Source organism: Tenrec ecaudatus, chromosome 6 (assembly GCF_050624435.1).
Source record: "Tenrec ecaudatus isolate mTenEca1 chromosome 6, mTenEca1.hap1, whole genome shotgun sequence".
In the NCBI taxonomy this organism is placed as follows: Eukaryota; Metazoa; Chordata; class Mammalia; order Afrosoricida; family Tenrecidae; genus Tenrec; species Tenrec ecaudatus.
In genome coordinates this window covers 4,859,717-4,884,909 of record NC_134535.1, presented here as the reverse complement: position 1 = coordinate 4,884,909, position 25,193 = coordinate 4,859,717, and the positions used below count along the sequence as shown (strand labels likewise).

The window sequence follows — 25,193 nt, the reverse complement described above, 5'->3', positions numbered from 1 at the left end:
AGACAAATTCCATAGCGAGGCCATGAGTTAATGTTTTCTCGCCAAGTGTCTCTGGGAGTTTCGACCACGTGTCAGGCATTTCCTTCTCACTGAAAAAGAATTAGCTTCTCACAGCCCCCTCCCACACACATAAGAGTTTTGCCAGGAGAAATTCACGTCCCTTTATTAAAAACCAGCTAATTTTCATTCATCATTTAAACCATGTTTTCAGCCAGCTGCCAGGGGAAAGATGCACAAGAAAATTGTGCTCATTTCAGAGACAGGTGCTGGCTGAAGAGGAGCTAGTTATGTTCCAAAGTTTCGTTGATCTTCGTGGAATTTGGTAGTTGAAAATAGAAGGTATTTTTTTAAAATCACTTTATTGGGGGCTCATACAACTCTTATCACAATGCATACATATATTCAATTGTGTCAAGCACATTTGTACATTTGTTGCCATCATCATTCTCAAAACATTTGCTTTCTACATGAGCCCTTGGTATCAGCTCCTCATTTTATTCCTCCTTCCCCCTTTCCTTCATGAACCCTTAAAAATTTGTACATTATTATTATTTTGTCATGTCTTACACTGTCCGACGTCTCCCTTCATCCACATATCTGTTGTCCGTCCCCCAGGGAGGGGTTATACGTAGATCCTTGTAATTGGTTCCCCCTTTCTACCCCCACCTTCCCTCCTCCCTCCTGGTATCGCCACTCTCACCACTCTCATCTGGATCCCCTGTGTTTTCAGTTCCTATCTGTACCAGTGTACATCCTGTGGTCTAGTCAGCTTTATAAGGTAGAATTGGGATCACGATAGTGGGGGGTGGGAGGGAGGAAGCATTTAGGAACTAGAGGAAAGTTGTATGTTTCGTTGTTGCTACACTGCACCCTGACTGGCTCGTATAGAAGGTATTTTTTTTAGAAGGTATTTTTATTAGTTGTGTTGTTCTTCATACTTCGGGACACTGGGGAGCTTGGTTTTCCAGTAAACGCTGTCAGTATCGTCACATCACCCTGCTGGTTTTTGCCATGGGATCTTAGTATCAATCAGTCGTCTCCAAATTCTTTTCTCAGAGGTGATGAGCAGTGTTTGATTCATCTCCTCTTAAGCTCTACTCTCCAAGGGCTCAGCTTCATGAGGTCCCCAGAGCCCTGGTGGCCCACGGGTCCCCTTCATGGCGATGCTAGAGCTCTACCAGCTTTCCCTAGGACCCTGCTTCCAGTCCTCTTAGGCATCCTGGGCCAGTGTCCTGGAGGACCCCATGCCCTCGCTGTAGAGGAAATGCTGCGTGCTTAGGTGGGCCCAGGCCAGTGCCACCCAGCAACACTAACCCCACCGTGGACCTTCTCCGCAAGCGCTGCCTTCCAAACCTGCAGTTAAAAAAATGCTCACCCTTTCCAAGACTAAAAAGGCAAAGGAATGTCACTAAAAATCACTGTGCTTATCCAGCTCCTGTAAAACTTGGAAGAGCACAATTTGTGTGTGTGTGTGTGCATGCGATCTGGCGGTATGTGTCAGAGAGATAGGACCACGTTTGCAGACTACTTCTGTGGGGAATTTCTCTGGTAACAGAAGTCATCAGTACTGTCGTAAGCAATGCCCGCATGTCTATGCGCATCACTGAAGGTGAAGGTTCAGACACGTGGGTAGCAGTCACAGGAGGCACTGTTCCAAATCATGCTTTCAGAGTGCTTTTGTTTTCTGCTGAGTTGTATGACTGTGTGTGTGTGTGTGTGTGTGTCTGTTGTGGGGAGGGACTGGGAATCCACCCACCAGAGTGCTCTCAGGTTGGGCTTGTCCGCACCACTCTCTGGGCAGCAGGGAGTTTTGAGGGTAGTGATCCCCTTGGCAGGAGTGGACTCTCAGTCTCTTTGGCTTCAGAACCTTTCTCTGGTTCCTGGACTCTGCGGGCATGTGGGGACTGAGGGGCTCCCAGGTCCTCCACTCCCAGCTCCCATGTGCAAGGCTGCACCGGCTTCTTTCTTTCTTGGCTCCCTGGTAGACGTGCTGCACCTAAGTTTGAACATCAGCCTTTGAGAAGCTGAACTCGTGTGCTGCTCTTCCATGTCTTCTAGGTTCTGCTCATGTCCCAGACTGGGGCAGAATTAGTCCGTTGGCGTTTTAATTGTTTTTATTCAGTTTGGTGAGATCTGTCTGTCTGTCTGTCTGTCTGTGAGTGTCCCTGAGCTATTGGAGTGTAATGTTCACAGCTCACAGTGTCGTTAGGGGTCTGTGGAAGGAAGTCACCCTGAAGAACTGTCTGTGCACAGAACCTGATGACCGGTGTAACTGTAAAACAAAGTTGTGTCACTGTGGTTTTAGTTACTGGTGACTTCCTTCAGTGGGTTGACGGTAGCGGTGAGCTGTGAAGCTCTGGGATGAAATGCTCACTGTCTGGCGTTGTGCACTTTCTCCTGAAGGGACCGAGACCCTAGGAGCAGCAGGTGGTATCTTTCCTGAGGCCTCTTTGTTGGATGCCCCCAACTCAGTCCTCATCCTCCGCTGTCTGACCCGTCCCCTCCATGAAGTCTCAAGCTCCCAGGTGCTGCATGTCACAGTAAGGGCTGAGCACCACAGCCATTTGCATCCTGGTCATGGAGAAGCACAGACACCCCTTCCACCCTATCCACTCTGATGCCCTGGGACTGGCTGGTGCCTCCCAGCACCCACACTGGAGGAGGCACTGCCCTTTACTCTCCCCACCACATATCCCAAGGCTCTCCCAGATCCCTACCCTTCCTGTCACTCTGTGCTGGACTCTTTGCCACTGGCCTCTGGCTCCTTCCATGTGAATGATCTGCCCATATAACCTTTGAGGGGCTGACCCCTCTTCATTCTCATTGTGCAGGGCTCAGTACACACATACGCATACCACCACCTCCACCTCCTCCACCTCCACCTGCCTACAGTGGAGCTCTGTCCCATCCTGTCACTGCCTAGGACACTTGTGTAAAAAGGTCAAGATCTGCTTGTGTGGCCCCTCTGGATGGTTCCAATGCTTCCCCACCCCCAGGGGCAGGACCACCCACAGTGGGAAGCCCTGCTCCAGGGACACTCGAGCCCCATGTGATAAGGAGGCCTGGTTATATGACCTGTCAGCCAGTGTGGATGTATGCCCATCACCCTCCCTGCATGCCAAGTGTCACAGCCCCAGCAGGTTGGGGGCTACCTCACAGTGATGACTTATTAGTTGGTGGGTCAGTTGCCCGCCAAAGTAGGTGGGTGGATGGGGGTGGGGAGTTCTGTGGCCTCCTTTGCACGTGTACATTGAGCATCTAGGACAAGGGATGCAGGAGTGGGTGGGGTATTTATCTCACCATTGGAGACCCAGGATCTTGAGAGAGAGGCAGACAGCCACCAGCCGCTGCCAGGTACTTTGGGCCCCCCACTCCTGCATCGTCGCCTTTTCAAAATGCCACCTGCCTGCTGCCGATGCCTTAGGCATTGCCTGGGCCCAGTCCTAGCCTGTGGGAGCTACCAGCCGGCCAGTACCACCCCTAATTCGCATAGTGGGAAGTGGGGACTCCGCCTCAAAGACTCCCAAGTGGATCATGATATGCCAGAATCAAATTAATTCCAAAATCACTTTGACCGCGAGGCAGAAAATGTATTCCATTTGTAATGAATTCCAGTCACGGGCCCCAATTCATTGTAATAATAATGCCCACAAGAGATATTCCATATTCGAATATTGACTATCTCATTATTAAATTCCCAGGAAGGTATTAAAATCAAAAATGAAATTTCATTTTGAATTAAAGTCCAAAGACATTAAAGTCAAATTCTCTCAAGCCTGTGAGTTCAAATTATAAAAAAAACAAAAAACAATAAAAACCCCTGAAGTTCTGCATTCATGCCTTCGATTTCTCTTTCCACTCAATCCCAGCCAGAGGCCAGTCAGGCCGCTTTCAGCCCCGCATCCTGGACCGATAGGCAGCGAGTGCGTGTGACCCGGTCTCCAGTCTCTGCCCTTTGACGTGGCCACTTAGTGGGATTGAAGCGGTGCACCTCACCATGGGTCTGCTTTCCATTTCTCTGATGGCTAAGACCTTGAGGGGCTTCTTTGTGGGCTTTCTGACGATTTTATATTTATTTTGGGAATATAGTTATTTAGTGCTTTTGTACATTTTTTAATTGAAGGTGATTTACCTTAGTGTAAAGTGGAGTTGTGTTTTGGGTTTTTTTAAATAGGTCCTTTTTGTGAGACTGGAAGTGTCTGGCTTTTGTAAAATGAAGTCAGACCAGTGGCCATCCAATTGGCTCCAACTCATTATGTTCCCATGCAGTCCATGTATTCTGGGCTGGGCCATTTAAAATGGCTGCCGTCTTAAGGTAACTGAGAGGAATTACTGAGACCAGAATGAAGGCTGAACATGGTAGTAGGGCAGGAGGAAAGCGTAAGGAAATAGAGGAAAGGAGTAGGAAGCAAAGGGCATACATAGAAGCCTAAATACAAACATGTACATATGTAAATGTATTTATGATTATGGGGGAAATAGACCTATGTGCATGTATTTATATGTTCAGTAGTAGGGTAGCAGGTGAACATTGGGCCTCCTCGCTCACACTCTCTCAATACAATAGCACCTTGCTCAGCTAAATGGTCATTCCATGATACTTACCTTCCCGACATGATCACTGAAGACAGACGTGTGCATAAGCAAACATGGTGAAGAAAGCTGATGGTGCCAGACTATCAAAAAGATACAGCGTCTGGGGTCTTTAAGGCTTGAAGGCAGACAAGCGGCCATCTAGCTTGGAAGCAACAAAGCCCACAGCCTAAGTGAATACAAGGTGCTGAAGGGACCAGGTAGCAGACACCAAAGAACAAAAACCATCACTGTGTAATCACCTATCCCACATAAACGCTGGAGACGAATGTGTGCATAAGCAAGTGTGGTGAAGAAGGCTGATGGTGCCTGGCTATTGAGAGATATAGCGTCTGGGGACTTAAAGGCTTGAAAGTAAACAAGTGGCCATCTAGCCCAGAAGCAACAAAACCCCCATGGAAGCAGCACACCAACTTGTGTGAGCATGAAGGGCCGAGGGGACCAGTTTCAAACAACAAAGGCGGGGGGCGGGGAACATATCACCATGAATGAGGGGAGTGCGTGATGGGGATCCAGTGCCTATCTGTAGATAGCTGGACATCTCTTGCAGAGTGGTAGTGGGGAGGAGATGAGTCACTCAGGGTTCAGTGTAGCAACAATGAAACTCAAAACCTTCCTCTAGTTCTCGAACGCTTCCTCCCCCCTAATTATCCATGATCCCAATTCTACCTTGCGGACCTGGTTAGACCAGAGGATGCACAGTGCTGCAGTAGGGATCTGGAAACACAGGGAGTCTAGGACGGATGAACCCCTCAGGACCAGTGGTGAGAGTGGCGACACCGGGAGGGAAGGGGGTGTAGAAAGGGGGAACTGATCTTGGGGATCTACATGTAACCTCCTCTCTGGGGGATGGGCAACAGGAAAGTGGGTGAGGGGAGACGCCGGGCAGTGTAAGATAGGATAGAGTAATAATTTATGTTATTAAGGGTTCATGGAGCGGGGAGGGATGGGGAGGGAAAAAAGGAAAATGAGCTTATTCCAGGAACCCAAGTGAAAGGCGAATTTTGAGAATGTATAAGGGTGCTTTACTCAATTGATGTATGTATGGATTGCCATAAGAGTTGTATTGAGCCCCCAATAAAATGATTTATTAAAAAAAACAAAACCCATTTTCTCTGAAAAAAATTTAGATGGGATAGACTCAATGTTAAAAAAAAAAAGTGACTGCCATCTTTCAGAAGAAGATCTCCACGGCTTTCTTCTGGAATTCTCTTTCACAAAACAGTCCTACACATGAACATAGCAAATAGCGCTAGTACAACTACAGAAAGGAGAACATCAGCATCATACTACATACTGTTAGCTAGTCTGCAGGTTTCATTCCAGGTATGCCGGTATCCCGCCATTGCAGGATCAATCAGAGACCCGCGCTGTTCTTCGTTTCCCGGAGAGTCCTCACTGTTCCTTTGTCTTTAGCAACCTGATGCTGAGGTGCAATTGGTAGTTATTCTGTAGCATTCCCTGCTGTGATTAAATTCAGCATTTCCGTTTTGGGTACGGATGTCACGGAAGTGATGGTGTCTCTGTGTCACAGTATGAGTTTTGCCTACTGGCAGCTGCTGATTCTGGTCCAGCATTTCCAGCACCGCAGCGTTGACTCTGGCCGTTTCCTTTCCTGGCACTCATTATCCACAGCACGATTCAGTTAGTTACTTAATCTAGACTATCCATAAAATTACTATTGCTAAACCCTGTTAGTATTAGTTGCTGTCAAGTTGGTTTCAACTCGTAAGGACCCTTTACATAACAGAACGAAAGGCTACCTGGTCCCCGCCATGTTCATGTTCATTGCTGTGGTCCAGCCACTGGGTCACTCCATCCCGTCCTCTTTTTCACCGACGTGCTACTTTTATCAATCATTGTTCTCCAGGGGCTCGTGGTGCCTCTGATACCGTGTCTGCAGTACGGGAGATAGTCTCTCCGTGCGCAATTATAAGGACTATTCTGGCTGTACTTCTTCCAAGACCACTTTATTTATTCTTCTGCAAGTCCATGGTCTGTCTAATGTTTCTTGCTAAAACCATAATTCAAAGGCATCAGTTTGTCTCTGTCTTCCTTATTCACGTGTGTATGAGGTGATGGAGAATGCCACGGCTTGGTTAAGTGCACCTTAGTATTTGAATGGTTGTCTTTGCTTTGTGATCTCAAGAACCTTCAACGTTTTTGTGGGAAGACTCGATTATCTTTTTATTCAATTTTTCGTGAACTTTTAGAAGCTTCCTCATACTTGAAAGAGGCCGTTTGCAGTAGACTTGCCCAGTGTCGTGTGTGGTTTGATTCCTTGATTGTGCCGCCATGTAAGAGGAAATCCTTGACAACTTTCATCTTTTCTTCAGTCATCTTGTCATGGTGCGTATTGGCCCAGTTGGAAGAATTTTTGCTTTCTTTCATGTTGAGGTATAATCCGTGTACATACTTTGATCTTCATCACTAAGTGCTTATTAGTCCTCTTCTGTCGGCCATCTGCATATTTGCAGGTTGTTAATGAGTCTTTCTCCAATGTCGATGCTGTGTTGTTCTTCACAGAGTCTGGGTTGGCAGAAGACCAGTTGCTTAGCATGCACATTGTCTCAGTGTGGAGAAATGGGCCTTTCCTGAGGGGAAGCCACCCTCGTTGTGCTGGTGTGTGTGTGCAAGTTCTGCATGAGCGGAATGAAGCGTTCTGGAATTTGCATTTTTTACAATGTTATCCATAGTTTATGATCCATACAGTTGAGTGCCTTTGCATAAGTCAATCAAGCACAAGTAAACGTTTTTCTGCTACTCTCTGCTTTCCGATAAGATCCCTGTGACAGCAGTGGTGTACTCTGGTGGGGCCATTATTTAATTATCTTCAGCAAAATCTTACTTGTGCGATGTAAATGATACTGTGTAGTTTTTACGTTCCTTCAGTCGCGTTCTTTAGGATGGCCACAAATTCCACTCTCTTCTAGCTGGTTGGTTAGATAGAGGGATGGGCACTTCCAGCATTGCATCTGTTCAGTGTCGAAAGATTTCCGTGAATTCCTGGAACTTTATTTTCCATAAATGCTTCAGTACAGCTTGGATTTTTCTTCAATAACATCAGTTCTTAATCGTATGCTTCCTCCTGGAGTGGCTGCACACTGGCCATTTCTTTGCGGAACAGTGATTTTATGTATTCCTTGCCTCCTCCTGTGCTTCCTACATCTTTCACTGTCCTGCGTCTAGAATCTTTTCTTTTTTTTTTTTTTTTTAATTAAAAGATCATTTTATTGGGTGATCTTACAGGTCTTATAACAATTCATACATCAATTGTATCAAGCATATTTGTACATATGTTGCCATCATTATTTTCTAAACAGTTACTTTCTTTTTTTTGACAGGCAAAATGTTTATTATTGTTGAAACAGGTAAGGAATTTATAACACTAACCAGCTATTTTTTTATGTCCTATGTTAGGAAATTTCCATAATATAAAGTTTTGGGTTTTTTTTTTTTTTTTAACAATTTATTGGGGCTGATACAATTCTTTTCAGAGTTCATACATATACATACATCAATTGTATAAAGCACATCTGTACAGTCTTTGCCCTAATCATTTTTTTCTCTTTTCTTCTTTTACATTTTATTAGGGACTCAAACAACTCTTACCACAATCCATACATATACATACATCAATTGTATAAAGCACATCCATACATTCCCTGCCCCAATCATTCTCAAGGCATTTGCTCTCCACTTAAGCCCCTTGCATCAGGTCCTCTTTTTCCACCCCCCTCCCTCCCCTTTCCCCCCTCCCTCATATGCCCTTGGTAATTTATACCTCGTTATTTTGTCATATCTTGCCCTATTCGGGGTCTCCCTTCCCCCCTTCTCTGCTGTCCCTCTCCCAGGGAAGAGATCACATGTGGCTCCTTGTAATCAGTTCCCCCTTTCCAACCCACTCACCCTCCACTCTCCCAGCATCGTCCCTCACGCCTTTGGTCCTGAAGGTATCATCCACCCTGGATTCCCTGTACCTCCAACCCTCATATGTACCAGTGTACAGCCTCTGTCCTATCCAGCCCTGCAAGGTAGAATTCGGATCATGGTAGTTGGGGGGAGGGAGCATCCAGGATCTGGGGGAAAGCTGTGTTCTTCATCGATACTACCTCACATCCTAATTAACCCATCTCCTCTCCTAAGCCCCTCTATGAGGGGATCTCCATTGGCCGACACTTGGGCCTTGGGTCTCCACTCTGCACTTCCCCCTTCATTTAATATAATATATATATACACATACATATATACATATACACATATATACACATACATACACACACTTATATCTCTTTTTTTTTGCATGATGCCTTATATCTGGTCCCTTGGGCACCTCGTGATCGCACTGGCCGGTGTGCTTCTTCCATGTGGGCTTATTTGTTTCTGAGCGAGATGGCCGCTTGTTCACTAGAATCTTTTCATTAATGCAACTCGGGGTTTTAGTTCCCCCCCCCCCCCACACACACACGCACAAGTTCTTTTAGCTTAGGAAATGCCTAGTATGCCCTTCCTTTTTGATTTTTGATTTTCTAGCTCCTGGTCTTTTCGCATTTCATTATAATCATTTATCTTCTTCAGCGGCCCTTTGAAATGTTCTGGTCAGTTCTTTTACTTCATTTCTTTTATTCGGTTTAGCTACTGTACCTTCAAGAGTAAATGTCTTAGTCTTTTCTGATAGTTATTTTGGCCTTTTCTTTCATTCTGTCTTTCAAGTGATCCTGTGGTGTATTCACGTGTGGTGTAGTCACGTGTGGTGTAGTCACGTGTGGTGTAGTCACGTGTGGTGTCCTTGATGTCATTCCACGGGTTTTTTGGTCTTTGGTTAGCAGTGTTCAGCGCATCAGGTCTATTACAGAAGAATTAGAGATGGTCTCAATGTTAAGGTGGAATAAACCCAGGTTTGTACTTTGATTTTCATGGACTTGTTTTATTTATTTATTTTTAATATTTCAGCTTGAATTTCTCTAGGAGCAGCTGACCATCTGTTCCCCACTTTGCCCTTAACCTTGCTATTGTTCTGACTGGCGTAGTCAACTTGATTCTTGAATGTTCCATCCAAGGTCCACATGTATGAGTCATCATTTATGTTGTTGGGAAAAGGTATGTGCGATGAATAAGTTGTTGGCTTTGCAAAATTATGCCGTGTTACCTGTGACATCATTTCTACCATTGCAGCCTTAATTTTCTTAATGAGTGTGTTCTTTGATTGCATGTTCAGTCAGTTTCAGGCAGGAGAAGTTGGTAAAAATCTTCGATTGCTTTATCTTTGTCATTAGTTGTTGAAGGAATTGGAATGACAGTCATGTTAACTGATCTTCGTAGACATATATGTGTATGTTATCCTATCACTGACAGCACGGTACACCTGGAAAGACCTTGAAATATTCTTTGATGATTATTAATACAACACTATTGGCTCTTCAATTTGTCATTCCTGGCACAGTAACCCACATGGCTGTACTACTCAGCTGGCCAAAACCAATCCACAGCAGCTCGCCAGTGCCCCGATGCCATCTTTGTGAGTCCCATGGCAGTCTTGATGGCTTTGTTCCTGGATCCACTCTTACTCATTCATTGTGAGTGGATGCGTGCAGCTGTTTCAGCTCACTTTGAGACGTGCCGCATCCCCAGATGCATTTCCCAAATGGCTTTGCTCTGTCCGTGTCATTCAGGTTGACTCTTACTTTGTGGGAGAAGCGCTGGTGGTTACATGTTGGGTCAGCAGGTCGAAACCACCAGCTGCTCCATAGGAGAAGAGGAGGCTTTCTGCTCCTGGAAAGAGTTGCAGTCTCAGAGGCCCACAGGGGCCTTTCCGCCGGTCCTGGAGGGCTGCTCTGAGTCGGCATTGACTGAGGGCCTCAGGGTTTATTTTCTCCTTTGTGGAGGCAGCTCTCTCCTCCAGTCAAACTTGAGTGTGTTTCCGTCGGAGCAGCTTAGCTTCCAGCGCTGTCGTAGACAGTGCTCTCGCTGTAGCTATTCGTAATGTTTTCAGTGGCTACATTTTCAAAGATAGAACCCCGTTTCCTTCTTTCTTATCTGCCTTAGTATGGAAGCACCATGTAAACCTGTCCACCAAGGGTGGCCCTGTTAGTATTTGAAATATAAATGGCAGAACTTCCAGGATCACAGCAGCACACAAACCACCACGGTAGGATGAACTAACGGTCGAGATGTTGAAGGAACGTGTATAACTCAATAATTGTAGAGGCCAACACAGTGGATTAAATGTGTAAAATACTCACACAGCACGCGATAAAAGAAGGCCGCAGCGGCTCATGGAACCAGGCCTGCTGCTGTCAAGTTGATTGCAGCTCATGGTGCTATAAAGGACAGAGGAGACCTCCCTGAGGTGTCTGAGTTGGTGTTGCAAGAACCATAGGCTCTGTGGTTAGCAGGTCAGTCCGTAGGTAACCCACAGCACCACCAGGGCTCCTTGGGGGCCCATTAGCACCTGGAAATATGCTCCTCGACATTAGTCATGAGGGAGACGCAGGTGAAAATCACAATGAGGTACTGCCTCAAATGCCTAGTAACAGAAAGCTGGCAGAATCTGATGTAACACAAATAAATGCATTGTTAGAGGGAATGCAGTGGCCAAACAGGTCAGCAAATGATTTGTGAGCGCTTGTAACATTAAACATACACTTAACCTGTAACTCAGAAATTCTGCTCAGGACCCCGCACGAGAGCTGGAACTGTGTGCCCACCACAGGACGTAGATGTCAGTGCTAGTCGTGCCTAGCTTTATAAAAATAAAGCTAGAAAAACTCGTGTCGTGTCCACCAACACAGAACTGGATGCACACATTGGTGTGCTCCTGATCAGGAATGAAGAGAAACCACAATCCCACTCCCCGACATGGGTGACTCTCCCAAGCAGCGTGCGAAGAAAAGACGCAGAGTCTTCCTGTCTATGGTTTTATTGTGGTGGTAGAGCTGACAGTACACCTCCCGTGACACAGGGCAGATCCGTGCTCGGCAAGGGCGGGGGCAGGATGGAAATAGTCCCTGTCTTGGTTTGATGGTGATTACATAGGAATGTAATCCAAGTGGCACAACCGATCGAGCACTTCAGTACTCCCCAAACGCTTGCTAGGTCAAACCCCGGCAGAGCCTCCTTGGCAGGACAGGCTGGCAGTCTGCTTCCAGCGTGTCATTGCCTTGGGAACATTGTGAGCCGTCTTCTCTGAACAGAAGGGGTTGCCATGAGTAGAACTTGGCTCCATAGTAGACGATGTCTCGGTCAAGTTCATTGTAAAAGTAGACCACCACTTGGAGCAAGGAAGAGAATTGTTTTGGGGGCTGGAAATAGCTCTCCTGAAGGGGAGACACATGTAGTTGGAATGGACTTGGTGGTAAGCACTGACACCGGCAGCTCTCTCAAGCTCCGCCTCATCTCAGCGGCCTGTTAGAGTCACCTGGAGAAGTTTCTTCCACCCTGATTGATATCCAGGCCTCTCCCAGCCATTCTAATGCCTTTGTTCTGTTGTTGTTGGCTGTCGAGTGGATTTTAACGCGGAGCTCGTTGTTGCAGCCGCGATGTCAGTTCATCTCCTGGAAGGCCTTCCTCTTCTTTGCTGCCTCTCCACTTGAGCAAGCACAATGTCCTTCTCCAGGGACTGGTCTCTCCCAAGAGCATGTCCAAAGTATGTAGAACGGAGTCTTGCTATCCTTGCTTCTGGCCATACTTCTTCCAAGACAGACTAGTTTGTCCTTTTAGCAATCCTAAAACTTCTGAAACAAGTTTCAGCAGCGCTTCTAGACCACTGGTTCTCAACCTTCCTAATACCGTGATCCCTTAGTACAGTTCCTCTGTTGTGACGACCCCCACAACCATAAAGTTATTTTTGTTGCTACTTCATCACTGTCAGTTTGCTACTGTTATGAATCAGGCATCCCGGGTGAAAGGGTCGTTCGACCCCCAAAGAGGTTGGACCCACAGGTTACGAAACACAGTTCTAGACTAAGAACAGACAGTGAAGAAGAACTTGGCTCCCCACTTTGGAGAAAGGAGTTGCTAAAACCCTGCATAGCTTCAGAACATTGTCAGATACTGAAGACCTACAGACTGGAAGCAGAGCATTGTCCTTTGTTCGAGGCTTGATCAGTCTCTTGGAAAGCCATGCTGAGAAGCACTAGCCTCGTCTTCTTGTGAATCTGTGGAGAGATGGTCCTACAGCACACTTTGTGCCTCTTAAATCAGGACATTAATTGCTCTTCTGGCGTTGGGGCCAGGAGCAGCCAGCTCTGCACCAGTACCCTGGAAATGAGTGCAACACAAAGACCTCTCTCCATGGGACTTGGGGTACACCTGCCAGGGAAGAAGGCAGGAGGAGAGTACATTGGCAGTCGGTCTCCCCAGGGCCCACTCGACTCATGGGACAGTCAGGAAAAAGCACAGCATTGACTTAAGTGGTCACCTTGCTGCTCAGGTTTCACTGTCCCAGTGCGATTATAGAAGTCTATCCTCATATACTCGAGCCTCACTTAAGAACAAGTGGTAGACAGCGCCCCTCCCCCCAAAAGAATTGACTTCAGAGGATAGCACTGAAGCTACAGCTGAGGGAGAGGGACAGGTCTGATCAGAGCACATGGGAGCAAAGAAAGGGGGAGGAAGAGAGACTGGAGCACATCCTGGCCCACCAAGCCTTGAGGATGCTATCTCTGCTCAGAGCAACAAATGCACAGAAAGGACCATATGGCCAGCCCCACTATGAGACACGACTGACCCATGGCCCTATGGAGGACAACTCTGGAGACACAGTGTGGGAATGGCCCCCAATCTGACTTGGCAAAACACTAAGGACATGCAACAGAACAGCAAGGGGAACAGAGCAAGAAAGTCCTGAGGGAATACCAAAATTAGACTTTGAAGCCATCAGACTCAACTGGAAAATGCTCCTAAAGATTGACAAACAGACCTTGAAGTATTTACAGGCTTTTCATTTTTTGTCATTGGTGGTGTTGTTTTTTTAATCATTTTATTGGGGGCTCGTACAATGCTTATCACAATCTGTACATACATCCATTGTGTTAAGCACATTTGTTTATCTGTTGCCATCATCATTCTCAAAATATTTGCTTTCTACTTGAGCCCTTGGTATCAGCTCCTCATTTTTCCTCCCTCCCCACACCCCTCTACCCCATGAACCCTTGATAATTTATAATATTATTTTGTCATATCTAATACTTCCGATGTCTCCCTTCACCCACTTCTCTGTTGTTCGTCCCCCAGAGAGGAGGCCATATGTAGATCCTTGTAATCAGCTCCCTCCTCCTACCCCACCTTCACTCCACCTTCCTGGTATCACCACTCTTGCCACTGGTCCTGAGGGGTTTATCTGTCCTGGATTCCCTGTGTTTCCAGTCACTATCTGTACCAATGTACATCATTTGGTCCACTGGATTTGTAAGGTAGAATTGGAATCATGATGGAGGGGGGGGGTAGCATTTAAGAACTAGAGGAAAATTGTATGTTTCATCGTTGCTACGCTGCACCCTGACTGGCTCATCTCCTCTCTGCAGGGGATGACAAGTTGCCCACAGATGGCCTTTGGGTCCCCAATCTGCACTCCTCCTTATTCACAATAATATGATTTTTTTCCCCTTAATCCCTGATAACCTGATCTCTTCGATACCTGATGATCACACATTCTGGTGTGTTTCTTCCATGTGGGCTTTGTTGCTTCTCAAGCTAGATGGCCACTTTTACCTTCAAGCCTTCAAGATCCCAGACGCTATATTTTTGATAGCCGGGCACCATCAGCTTTCTTCACCACATTTGCTTATGCACCCATTTGTCTTCCATGATCATATTTTGAAGGTGAACACACAATGATAAGATTTTTCCTTCTTTGATGCCTGAAACCTGATCCCTGAACCTGAACACCTCGTGATCACACAGGTTGGTGTGCTGCTTCTATGAGGGCTTACTTGCTTCTCAGCCAGTCGGCCACTTGTTTACCTTCAAGCTTTTAAGACCCCAGAGGCTTTGCCATTGGTTTTTTGGTTGTGTTTTGCTCTGTCTAGTTTGGGTGCATGTTATTATCTCTGCAAGTCTATCTAAATAAGGTAGGCTGGATAAACAATCTGGAGGAGAAAACAATGGGACTGACGGTGCCAGGGGGACATGGGAGAGTGGGGGAGGGGAAGGAAGTGGGTGTTAACAAACCCAGGGACAAGGGAACAACACATAATCCAAAATCGGTGCTGAGGGAGGGTGTAGGAGACCTGGTAGGGCTTTATCAAGGGCAATGTAACCCAGAGGAATTATTGAAACCTAAATGAAGGCTGAGCATGATAGTGGGACAAGAGGAAAGTAAAAGGAAATAGAGAAAAGAACTAGGAGGCAAAGGGCATTTATAGCGGTCTAAATACAGGCATGTACATATGTAAATATATTTATATATGATGATGAGTAAATAGATCTATGTGCATATATTTATAGGTTTAGTATTAAGGTAGCAGATGGACTTTGGGCCTACACTCAAGTACTCTTTCAATGCAAGAACACTTTGTTCTATTAAACTGGCATTCCATGATGCTCACCTTCCCAACAGGATTGCTGAAGACAAAGCAGGCGCATAAGCAAATACGGTGAAGAAAACTGATGGTGCCTGGCTATCAAAAGAGAGAGCGTCTGGGGTCTTAAAGGTTTGAAAATAAACAAGTGGCCTTCTAGCTGAGAAGCAACAAAGCCCACGTGGAAGAAGCACACCAGCTGTGTGATCATGAGGTATTGAAGGGATCAGGTATCAGGCATCAAAGAACAAAAAAAATCATATCATTGTGAATAAGGGGGATTGCAGCGTGAACACCCAAAGCCAATCTATAGGCAACTGGACATCCCTTACAGAAAGGTTGTGGAGAGGAGACAAGCCATTCAGGGTGCAGTATAACAATGATGAAACATACAACTTTCCACTAGTTCTTCAATGCTTCCAACTCCCCCCCCTCCCCATCATGATCCCAATTTTACTTTACAAATCTGGCTAGACCAGAGGATGTACAATGGTACAGGAAATCCAGGACAGTTGAGCCCTTCAGGACCAGTGATGAGGTGGTGATACTGGGAGGGTGGAGGGAAAGTGGGGTGGAAAGTGGGACCGATCACAAGGATCTCCATGTAACCCCCTCCCTGGGGGGCAGATAACAGAAAAGTCCGTGAAGGGAGATATTAGACATTGTAAGACATAACAAAATAGTAATAACTTAGAAATTATCAAGGGTTCTTGAGGGAAAGAAGGCGGGGAGGGAGGGGGAAAATGAGGAGCTGATACCAAGGGCTCAAGTAGAAAGCAAATGATTTGAGAATGATGATGGCAACAGATGAACAAATGTGCTTGACACAATGGATGGATGTACGGAGTGTGATAAGAGTTGTACGAGCCCCCAATATAATGATTTTTTTAGAAACGAGAGAACAAATAGTGGTCCAGCTCTCTTCTGAGGAGTGGTGTTCAAGGAAGTCTGTGGTGTCTTGGAACTGACTAAAAGTAGCTGTACAAGCAGACGGCATTGTTTGTGTTGTAGGCATATGTTGGGTGCCGTGATAAATTTTAATTCTGATCCTCATGACAAGCCTACAAGGTGGGCCGTAACTTCTTAACACAAGAAATTCCGCTTTAATGACGGCAGAAAGCCCCAAGGTCACCAGTGAAAAGGCGAGCTAGAAACAAATTGTAGGTTCGGCTGTGTCCTCCAAAGTGGGGCGGCATGGTAATGGGGTGCCATTGGTGGATGTGGGGTTCTGTTCCATCCAGAACTATCCATTTCACCTAGGAACCTCGCTGGGCCTCAAGCTCCAAGGTGTTGAGGGACTGAAGGGAGAGGGCCATCTCTCTCTTGTCCCCCAGGAACTATGTTCTTGGAAGGTTCCTTGGTAGTGCTGTGCTTCAAGTAGTTGGCTACTAACCAAAAAGGTTGGTGGTTTGAACGTACGCTCAGCCTGTGGGAGGAAGGCACAGCAGTCTGTGGCCCCTCTGCAGGCAGTTCTTGCCTGCCCTCCTGGGCCACTGTGATTTGGAATCCACTGAAAGACAGTGGGCTTGGATTGGGCCTTGGTAGTGTTTTGAGCACATTCTACCAAATGTCAGAAGTGACTCCCCATCCCTTTAAACTCGAGATTCTGTCCTGTGTGGACATTGTGCTCCTGCCTGCCTTCAGATCTTTGTATCTGCCATTCAGCCTGAGAGCAACCAGAAGATTTGAGGTTCTGGGTTCTGACCATGTCCCCCACCCGCACTCCCCCCCTTTCCTATATATTGCCCCCACCCCCAGGAGCTTAGAAAGGATCCTTAGAGTTGCACCTGTCTGCCTTGACCAGCTTGTCCAACCTTGTGATTCTTGGCTAAGGACGTGCCAAAACAGTTAACCAGACCATTAATTCTCCGCCTGTTCACATGCTACTTGCGCAGGCTAATGGCGGTTTGTGAACGCAGCTTGCTGTCCGGTAGAGGAGCGCTGGCTGCGCTGGCTCCTCAACAGAGACTGGCCCTGTGACTCGTCTTTTAGGGTGAAAGGTCAGCAGTTTGAACCCCTCAGCCAGCTGCTCCACAGGAGGGTTGCTTCCTGCTGCCGCAGAGGTCACCGCCTTGGAGAGCCTAGCGGGCGGTCTGCTCGCCCGTCCTGTAGGACGGCTGTGCGTCGGAATGGACTGACTCACCAGCAGTAGGCTTGTGCTCTAAACATTTGAGGAATTTCTATAAAATGGTCTTGCCTAGTATTTTATAATGTGACTTGACAAAAAGATATTTATTCATGAAAGCATTCCCTCTGTTCCGCCCCAACCCTAACAGAGCAGGAGTTTCAAGGGCTCATTAATGCGCTCGCAGTGCCCGCTTACGTTTCAGCATGCCAAGTATCCCTTCATTGTCCTTCAAAGACAGCCTACCCAGTCAGCATTTCTCAGATTTTGTTTTTTGAAAGTGCGATGGTTCTTTTACGTTGAATAATAAATTCTGAATGCTTCTATTTCTCACTGTCATAAGAGGAAAATTAATGGCTTTTTGGGTAAGGTGACCAGATTTTAACATTGGTAAAGCGGGACACCATTGATAAACCTCATATCCTGGTAAAATAGCCACATGGAAGCTGAAAATCGCATACCCTAGCTTGTCGTGCGTTCTTTCAAAAAGTGGGACTTTTTAAAAATGCTGTGGTACATGGGAAAATTGTTAAAAATCTGGACTATCCCGCCAAAAGCGGGATACAATTTGACGTCTGATCACCTTATATTTGGGCCTCCTACACATGATAGCGGTCTCTTCAGCTCTGTGGAAGTTGCCTTCTGGTTTCCTCATGCTGGGAGGTGCTGCTCTTCCACTCCTAGCTCCAGCCAACTGACTGACTGTCCCCAGTGAGCACAGAGGTTACCAACCATTGGCCCTGGGCCTCTGCTCTCCATTATTAAGTATTCACACCACCCTCCCATGGTTAGTCAGACTGTGCAGACCCACAGTCACCCCTTGAAGTGTCGGCCCTTCTGCCTTCCACTCATGCATGGTAGAGCCAGACTTGGACTCCCACACCTGCTTGTCAATCTCTCCGCGTGCCTGTCTGTGTAAGTCTCGTTCATTCCTCTCATGTCCAGGTAGGCGGCACTTTGTCAGGAAGGCCTCGCGCTTGGTGCTTACAACAGACGCGAGCCTCTAGCACCGCCCGGGCTTGGGCTGGTGTTGGAGATGCACTGCAGGGCCGGTTGGTACTGCTCCATCATCCCTGTGTGCTAGGCTGGTCCTTGCATCCCTCCTCTGCAGGCGGGGCACATTCTTGGCACTCCCACCCCTTTCTCATTCTGACACTTCACTGCTGGCGCTTGAGCCTGCTGGTGGCTTACTGGAGGCGAAGTGGGGGCTGTGGGCTGTATCAGGGTGCTTTGGGTGCCAGTTCGGGTGGCTGCAGCTGACTAGACCGTAGAGGCTCCCGCTGTGCCCTTTTCAGCACACGACCTCCTCCTCTGGGGCGCTCACCGTGGGTGCCAGTGCTGTTCGTGTGCTCTGACGACAAGCCAGTTACCCGGGGGCTTTTCATTCTACTTCTCACCACAATGCTTAAAGCTCCCTTCCATTTCCCCCTTAAATCATCCTCCAATATCTTTATGAACTACAATATAAATGGATTACTTAAGCAAATTTTAAAGCCAGGCCCAAATTTTATTACTAGATCCCACACCGAGAAATAGCTACAAAAATCTGCTAATGACCAGCACATGGAACGTGCAAAGGATGGGTCTAGGAAAATTGGAAGCGATCAAAACTGAAATGGCACTCATAAAGGTCTACATCCTCGGGCTTAGTGAGCTGAAATGCACTGCTATTAGACATTTGAATCAAAAATCACATGGCTCACTCTTCAAGAGTGGCGTGACGCTCATTATCAAAAAGACACCGGAAGATCAATCGTGAAGCACAATGCTCTCTACTGGTAGAATTATACCTATCCGCTTTCAATGAAATGCAGTCAGTAAAATTACTATTTCAATTGATGTACCAACGACAAAATCTAGTGATGAAGAAACTGAAGAATTCTACAGAAGTCTTCCATCAGAAATTGATCAGATCAAACGGGAATCAAGATGCATTGATAATTATTGGTGATTGGAATGCAGAAGTTGGAAACAGAGAGAGAGGAACACTAGTTGGAAAATACACACTTGATGATAGAAATGAAGGGAGAGCGCATGGTAGAATTTTGCAAAACCAACTTAATGATATGTAAGTTCAAGATAAAGCTGAAGGAAAATTAAGACAAGTCCATGAGAGTCAAAATGCAACCATGAGTTTATCCCACGTGAATTCCAGGAACATCTCAAGACCAGGTTTGAAGCATTGTGCACTGATGACAGAGCCTGACGAGCTGTGGGGGCCGTCACGATTGTCCTTCACTGTGGTAGTAAGCGTGCAGTAATGCTTGACTGATTGCCTGTGGAATGGTCTATCTATAGGAGCTCCCAATAAAATGAATACAAGAAAAAGGACCATCAGTCATGAAGATAGCAAATGGTCTTGAAAAGGAGAGAAAGAAGAGCTTAAGCAAGTGGAGGAAATTATTAACTTAAAAGCTGACTAGAAAATTCAAAGGGCAGCTTGAGAAGACAAAACTAAATATTATAGTGAAGGTTACAAAGACCTGGAATTAGAAACCCAAAAGGGAAGAGCACTTCCAGGGAAGAGCTCTAGAAAGAATCAAACCTGGAGTTACCATCTGAAAGATTCTATGGGGAAAAATATTGAATGATGCAGGAAATGTTAAGGGAAGATGGAAAGAATGCATTAGCCACTGTACCAGAAAGAATGAGTTGACATTCTTCCATTTTAGGAGGTAACGCGTGAACCAGAACCAGTGGTGCTGATAGCCCGCGTTCAAACGGCACTGAATGCATCAGCCAAAACGAGGTTCCAGGGATTGACAAGAACGCCCGTTGACATGTGTCAGGAAGCTGAGAAGCACTGGAAGCACTCCCTCATCTGTGCCAGGAGATTCGGAAGACAGCTGCTCGGCCATTCCCAAGAGAGGTGACCCGACAGGAGGCTCAAACGAGAACAATCTCACTGGCGTCGCATGCAAGTGACATTGTTTTGAAGATCATCTAACAGTGGCGGCAGCAGCACATTGACCGGGAACTACTGAGGTCAGGCCGAGTCAAAAGAGGGCGTAGAACGAGGGCTATCATTGCTGCTGTCAGATGGATCTTGGCTCAAAGCAGAGAGAACCAGAAAGATGTTCCCTTGTCTTCTATTGACTGTGCAAAGGCACTGGACGGTGTGACCATAACAAACTGCGGATCACCTCGAGAAGCACTGGAATTCCAGAGCACTTCACTGTGCTCCTGCGGAACTCGGACATGGATCGCACAAACAGAGCAAGGAAATACTGCGTGGCTTACAATCAGAAAACGTGTGTCAGGGTGGCATCTTCTCACCATACTTGTTTAATCTGTACGCTGAGATCCTCAGAGAAGATGGATTACATGAAGGAGAGGGCAGCGTCAGGACTGGAGGAAGGTTTATTAACAACCTGCGACAAACAGGTGACAAGATCTTGCTGACAGCGAGGACGACGTGACGCACTTGCTGGTAAATCAAGGACTGCAGCCTTCGGTGTGTGTGTCTCACAGTATGTATCACAACTCAGCGTACAGAAGACCAAAATCCTCACAGCTGGACCAAGAGGCAACATCATGCTAAATGGAGGAAGAGTTGAAGTTGTCGAGGAGAGAGCAGTCCGCGGAGAGGGACCATGCTTGGTAGAGTGGAGGGCCAGCAAGGAGGAGGAAGGCCCTCGACAAGATGGACGGACGCAGTGGCTGCCACCGTGGGCTGAAACTACGGCCCCCAGGCCACATGCGGCCCGCTGAAGACATTTATCTGGCCTGCCCGGTGTTTTTACCCCATTTGTTATTTTACTTTAAAATAAGATATGTACAGTGTGCCTCACATACTTGTTCATAGTTTTGTTTTGTTTTTTTAACTACAGTCCAGCCCTCCAACAGATCTGAGGGACAGTGAACTGGCCCCTGTTTTAAAAAGTTTGAGGCCCCTTGGCCGCTGAAAGCGTCGGAATAATTGCAAGGAGAGTGCAGGAGCGGGCAGTGTTCTGTTTTGTTGTGCATAAGGTCGCTATGGGTAGGACATGATCCGGTGGCACCTGAAAACAGGGCACCCTCTGTCTCTGGTGGCCTATAAATGCTCTTCCCAGTTTGAAACCGGGAAATCGGCAGTCGTATTTAAACATTTATCTTACTGCTTTGGGGTTTTGAATCACGATTAGGAAAGCTTTTCCTCTTTCAGCATTTACAGGGAATCCGCCTCCCCGTGGGGTGTTTTCATTCTTCAGATAGGGGGTGTGAGAGCCACTTGAAACTCAGCCCGGTGAACAATGGTGGAACGTGTTCCTTTCAGCCTTCTATCCAGTCGCCTCCACGGTTGTGCAGAGAGGTGAAAAGGAGACTGAAGTATCACTTTCTGCTTAACCATCTGCTTTTCAGTGCTGGGATTGACGGGTGTGCCAGCGGCGCCGTAGCCATGAGGAGAGAGGGAGGAGCTGTGGCCGCCACCCTGGTAACGCTGTCTCCTCTGTTCCAGGTGAATGACCTGGATGGCATCCCGCTGATCCTGGACAGCTGTGGCATCGACGACAACAACCCCTGTATCCTTACACGTGGCCCTGCCTCGGGCCTCTGCTTTGTGAGTCCCTCTCCTGCTGAGGGGTCGGCATGTTTGTTGGCTGGCTGACTGTTTCCAAGAACTAAGTGGGCGTTTGTTTCATGCCGAAGTAACACTCCTATGCAAGTTTTCAAGATGCTTAGTGTCCTCCAAACCTCCATGCTACTAAAATGTGCCTTAAAACTCAGGGACTAATACAACACGTCCCTGTCCCCACACAGTGTCTGCGGAGCACGGGGTACATGGGAGAAGTTTGAGGGGATCGAGTGTTCAGCTCCATGGACAGGTCGGCAAGACGAGAGGGGAGAAGCATCCTGGTGCACTGAGGGCTTGTTTGTGAGCAGCTCTCTCTACTACCCTCTGTTGCGGAAGCAGGACCCCTGGGCTGGCCTACCTGGCTGGTGGTGTCCACGAGAGCTTGCTCACGTCTTCCCATGCCCCCAGTAGCCCTCCAACTAATGAGTCCCAGTGGCACGTGGCCTGTGCAGGTTCTAGAGCCTGCCTGCTGCTCATGGTCTCAGGGTAACCTCCCTCGGGAGAGACCAGCTGAGCTCCAGCCTCCTTCGGCCTCTGTATGGCCTGGTACTCTTGGCAGTGGGGAGGGATGAATGAGGCCATTGTGAGGCCTGGGCCGTCTCGCCTGGAAGCAGTGAGGGGCCCAGCTGATGACCGAGGAGAATGAGAGCAGGGGAGAGGGGGTTGAAATCAGCCCGCCTCACTGCCTTTTCTGTCAAAGAGGGAAAGGGGCCTAAGGACAAACTGTGTCCAAGTCACTCGCCAGAGAGTGCCTGACTGTTGGTGCCATCTGACGAGCAAGAGCGAAGCGAACTGACTTTCGAACCCAGCTGCTTGTAAGATCAGTCTGGGAAAGAGGACTGCACCTCTGACGGCGCCACCCCAGGTTCAGTGACAGCGTTCAAATCAGATTCTGTAGGCCTGGCTTCTCAGAGAAGTTCTGGAATACTTTCCCCACCAACCCCCAAACCATCCCAGGAAAGTCCTAGCCTCCCAGGAAAACAGTGAGATTCAGAATAGGTAGATGCCATTGCCGGTGGTACCTTTGCTGGTTAACAAGGTGAGCTCTTAGGGACAAAGCATGCATCCCCTTCACTGTTCTGCTCCCAGAATGGACTTTCAGGAGGGGGCCTCCCCTTGTGACGCTGAGGAGTGCACGCAAGCTGCCAGCCTTTCGACTAGTTAGGCCCTGGACCATTGCACCCCCAGGACGTCTTGACGTGGTTGTCCTCACCCTGAGGTACAGGTGAGGAAGTGAGCCGAAAGGCCTATGGCTTGTCCACAGTGCCAGGCAGAGTTTGAACTCGTGTCTGTCTGTCTCCTGGGAGACACTGCGCGGAGGCCGAGCTCGGTCAGAAAAGCAGCTGCGACATGTTTGGGCAGCAGTGACAGCTTGACAGAATTCGTACACATAGCTGGTTTGTAGCAAAGCGCTCTCGAGATCCCAGGGTCCCCTCTGAATCATAACAAAAAGGTAAAATACTACAGCAGGTATGAGGATTGTCCTTCTTTGGAATTGTGTATAAGCCTCCCAGGGTTGAAAGGCATATGAACGAGGTACAGTAAGATGTGAAAGTCATCCCTAATTCTTAGGATCAGAGCAAGGGAAGGACGATGGTCAGTGGTAAACAACGAAGGTGCACTGTAGCTTAGATATAGAACTTTCAGGTGTGTGACATAAATGACTACCTGGGGTTTCTACCTGGTGCTGGTTGCCATTGAGTCAGCTCTGACTCTAGAGTGACAGCCATCTACCCTGTCCTGCATCTTCTTCCTAGTAACCATGAGAACCAGGGGCAAAGTGAGCATGACAGAAGTCCCCTGTACACAGATTGAAACCACACCAGCAGCTGGCTGTGCCGGTCCTGACTCTCGGCCCACTCACAGCCAGGTGTTCTCATTGCTCAACTCCTCCTCATCCCCTCCCAGTCACTCTTTTTAGTCTTTTCTTCTGTATGTTGGGCTGTTTGTTATTCATCAAAAATAATGCTTCTTTGCGGGGTTTTATCTGTTTTGGTTTTTCTTAATGCTGAAGATATTTAATGGAGCAGTGACATCTCCTGCCCCACCCTCCATCCTTTTCAGCCTTCTCGTATTGGTTTCTGTTCATGTAAATGACATAGATCACTGCGGCCTGCGTATTAATGGGAGCTCTGGTGGTATTTGGCTGCTTTCTGTGTCACAAGCCAGGTAGCCGTTTGTGCTGGGTCCCTTCTGAGTTCCAATGATGTCTGTCTCTTCCGTGGTGACCCCGTGGTCCTCACGACTGTTGCAGTCACTGCTGTCAGTCACGGAAGTCTTATCAGTTGACTGGGTCATGACATCGAGTTTCAATACATTTGCATTTACCTGTTTACAGCCTTTTCACTTATTTTATTCTCAACCTCTCTGTATCAAATGTGCCTCTTATAAACAGCATATAATTTTTTTTATCTTAATCCACTTGGCCAATCTTTTCCTTTCAGCTGTAGCATTTAGCTCCTTCATATTTAATGTCATTTATGTTTAAGTTTCTCTATTTTTACTTTTTTCTTTTCTCAATTTCTTTTGGATTATTTTAATCTAATTTTGGTTCTTTTCTGGTTTAAAATTATGTTTTGTTTTTTCTATTCTTTTAATAGTTCCCTTGGAAATTGCAGCATGTATCCTTACCTAAGCAAAGTGTAATGTTTTTCAACCCTTTCCCCTTCTCCCAGATAATACATGATTCTATATAGGACCTATAATTTATCTGTTCTTATGAATTTTAATTCTGTTTTAGAACAATCATATTACTAGTATTGTTTTATATAGTTGATGCTGGCTTATATCTACCTACATGTATACCACATTCACTTTACTTCTTACATGTATGAGAAGGCTTCAGAAAGTTTGTGAAAAATAATCTTAATAGAAAATGGAAGTTTTCCACTAACATTTTATAGTCCTCCACCCCTACCCACCCCCATATCTGTCCCTTCTTCTTCCTGAAGGCCTTCTTGTAACGTTTCCTTTAACGTTAGCCCATCAGTGGGGAAGTGCCAGTTCTTGTTTGGGAATGTTCATCTTTTTTCTCCCTTTTTTCCTGAGATCCGGGAGACTGTGCCCAGTGCAGTGCTTTACTGGGCTGTGATCTCAGCATTTGATGTCTGACCTCCCACCTACGTCTCCTGTTTTCTGACTGGAGCCCCCCCCCCCCCACTTCACCGGAATCTGTTGGGGTTGTGAATAGGGAGATAAGTTACTTACTTGTAAACTACTTCTACAATCAACCTTTCTATTTTACTGTTCACTTTCACCACCACTCCTGAAGGATCTACACTCTGTTTATCCTGCTGCCAGCTGAGGACCAACTTCCTTGGGTTTGCTAAGACGTGGAGTTGCTAGAGCCCCTGCACCATCCTGAATCACAGCCCTGCCTAGTACTTCCTCTCGTGTGTCT

The 25,193-nt window shown here is 47.0% G+C and overlaps 1 protein-coding gene across 1 annotated transcript in view; it reads left to right on the top strand.

Moving 5' to 3' along the window:
• The window catches only part of ATXN10 (ataxin 10), a 147,858-nt gene that overhangs the window by 108,050 nt on the left and 14,615 nt on the right, over nt 1–25,193 (top strand). The window contains exon 10 of the mRNA XM_075553501.1: nt 21,677–21,740. Within this exon, the coding sequence (XP_075409616.1) occupies nt 21,677–21,740 (64 nt within the window). The remainder of the gene's footprint in view (nt 1–21,676; nt 21,741–25,193) is intronic.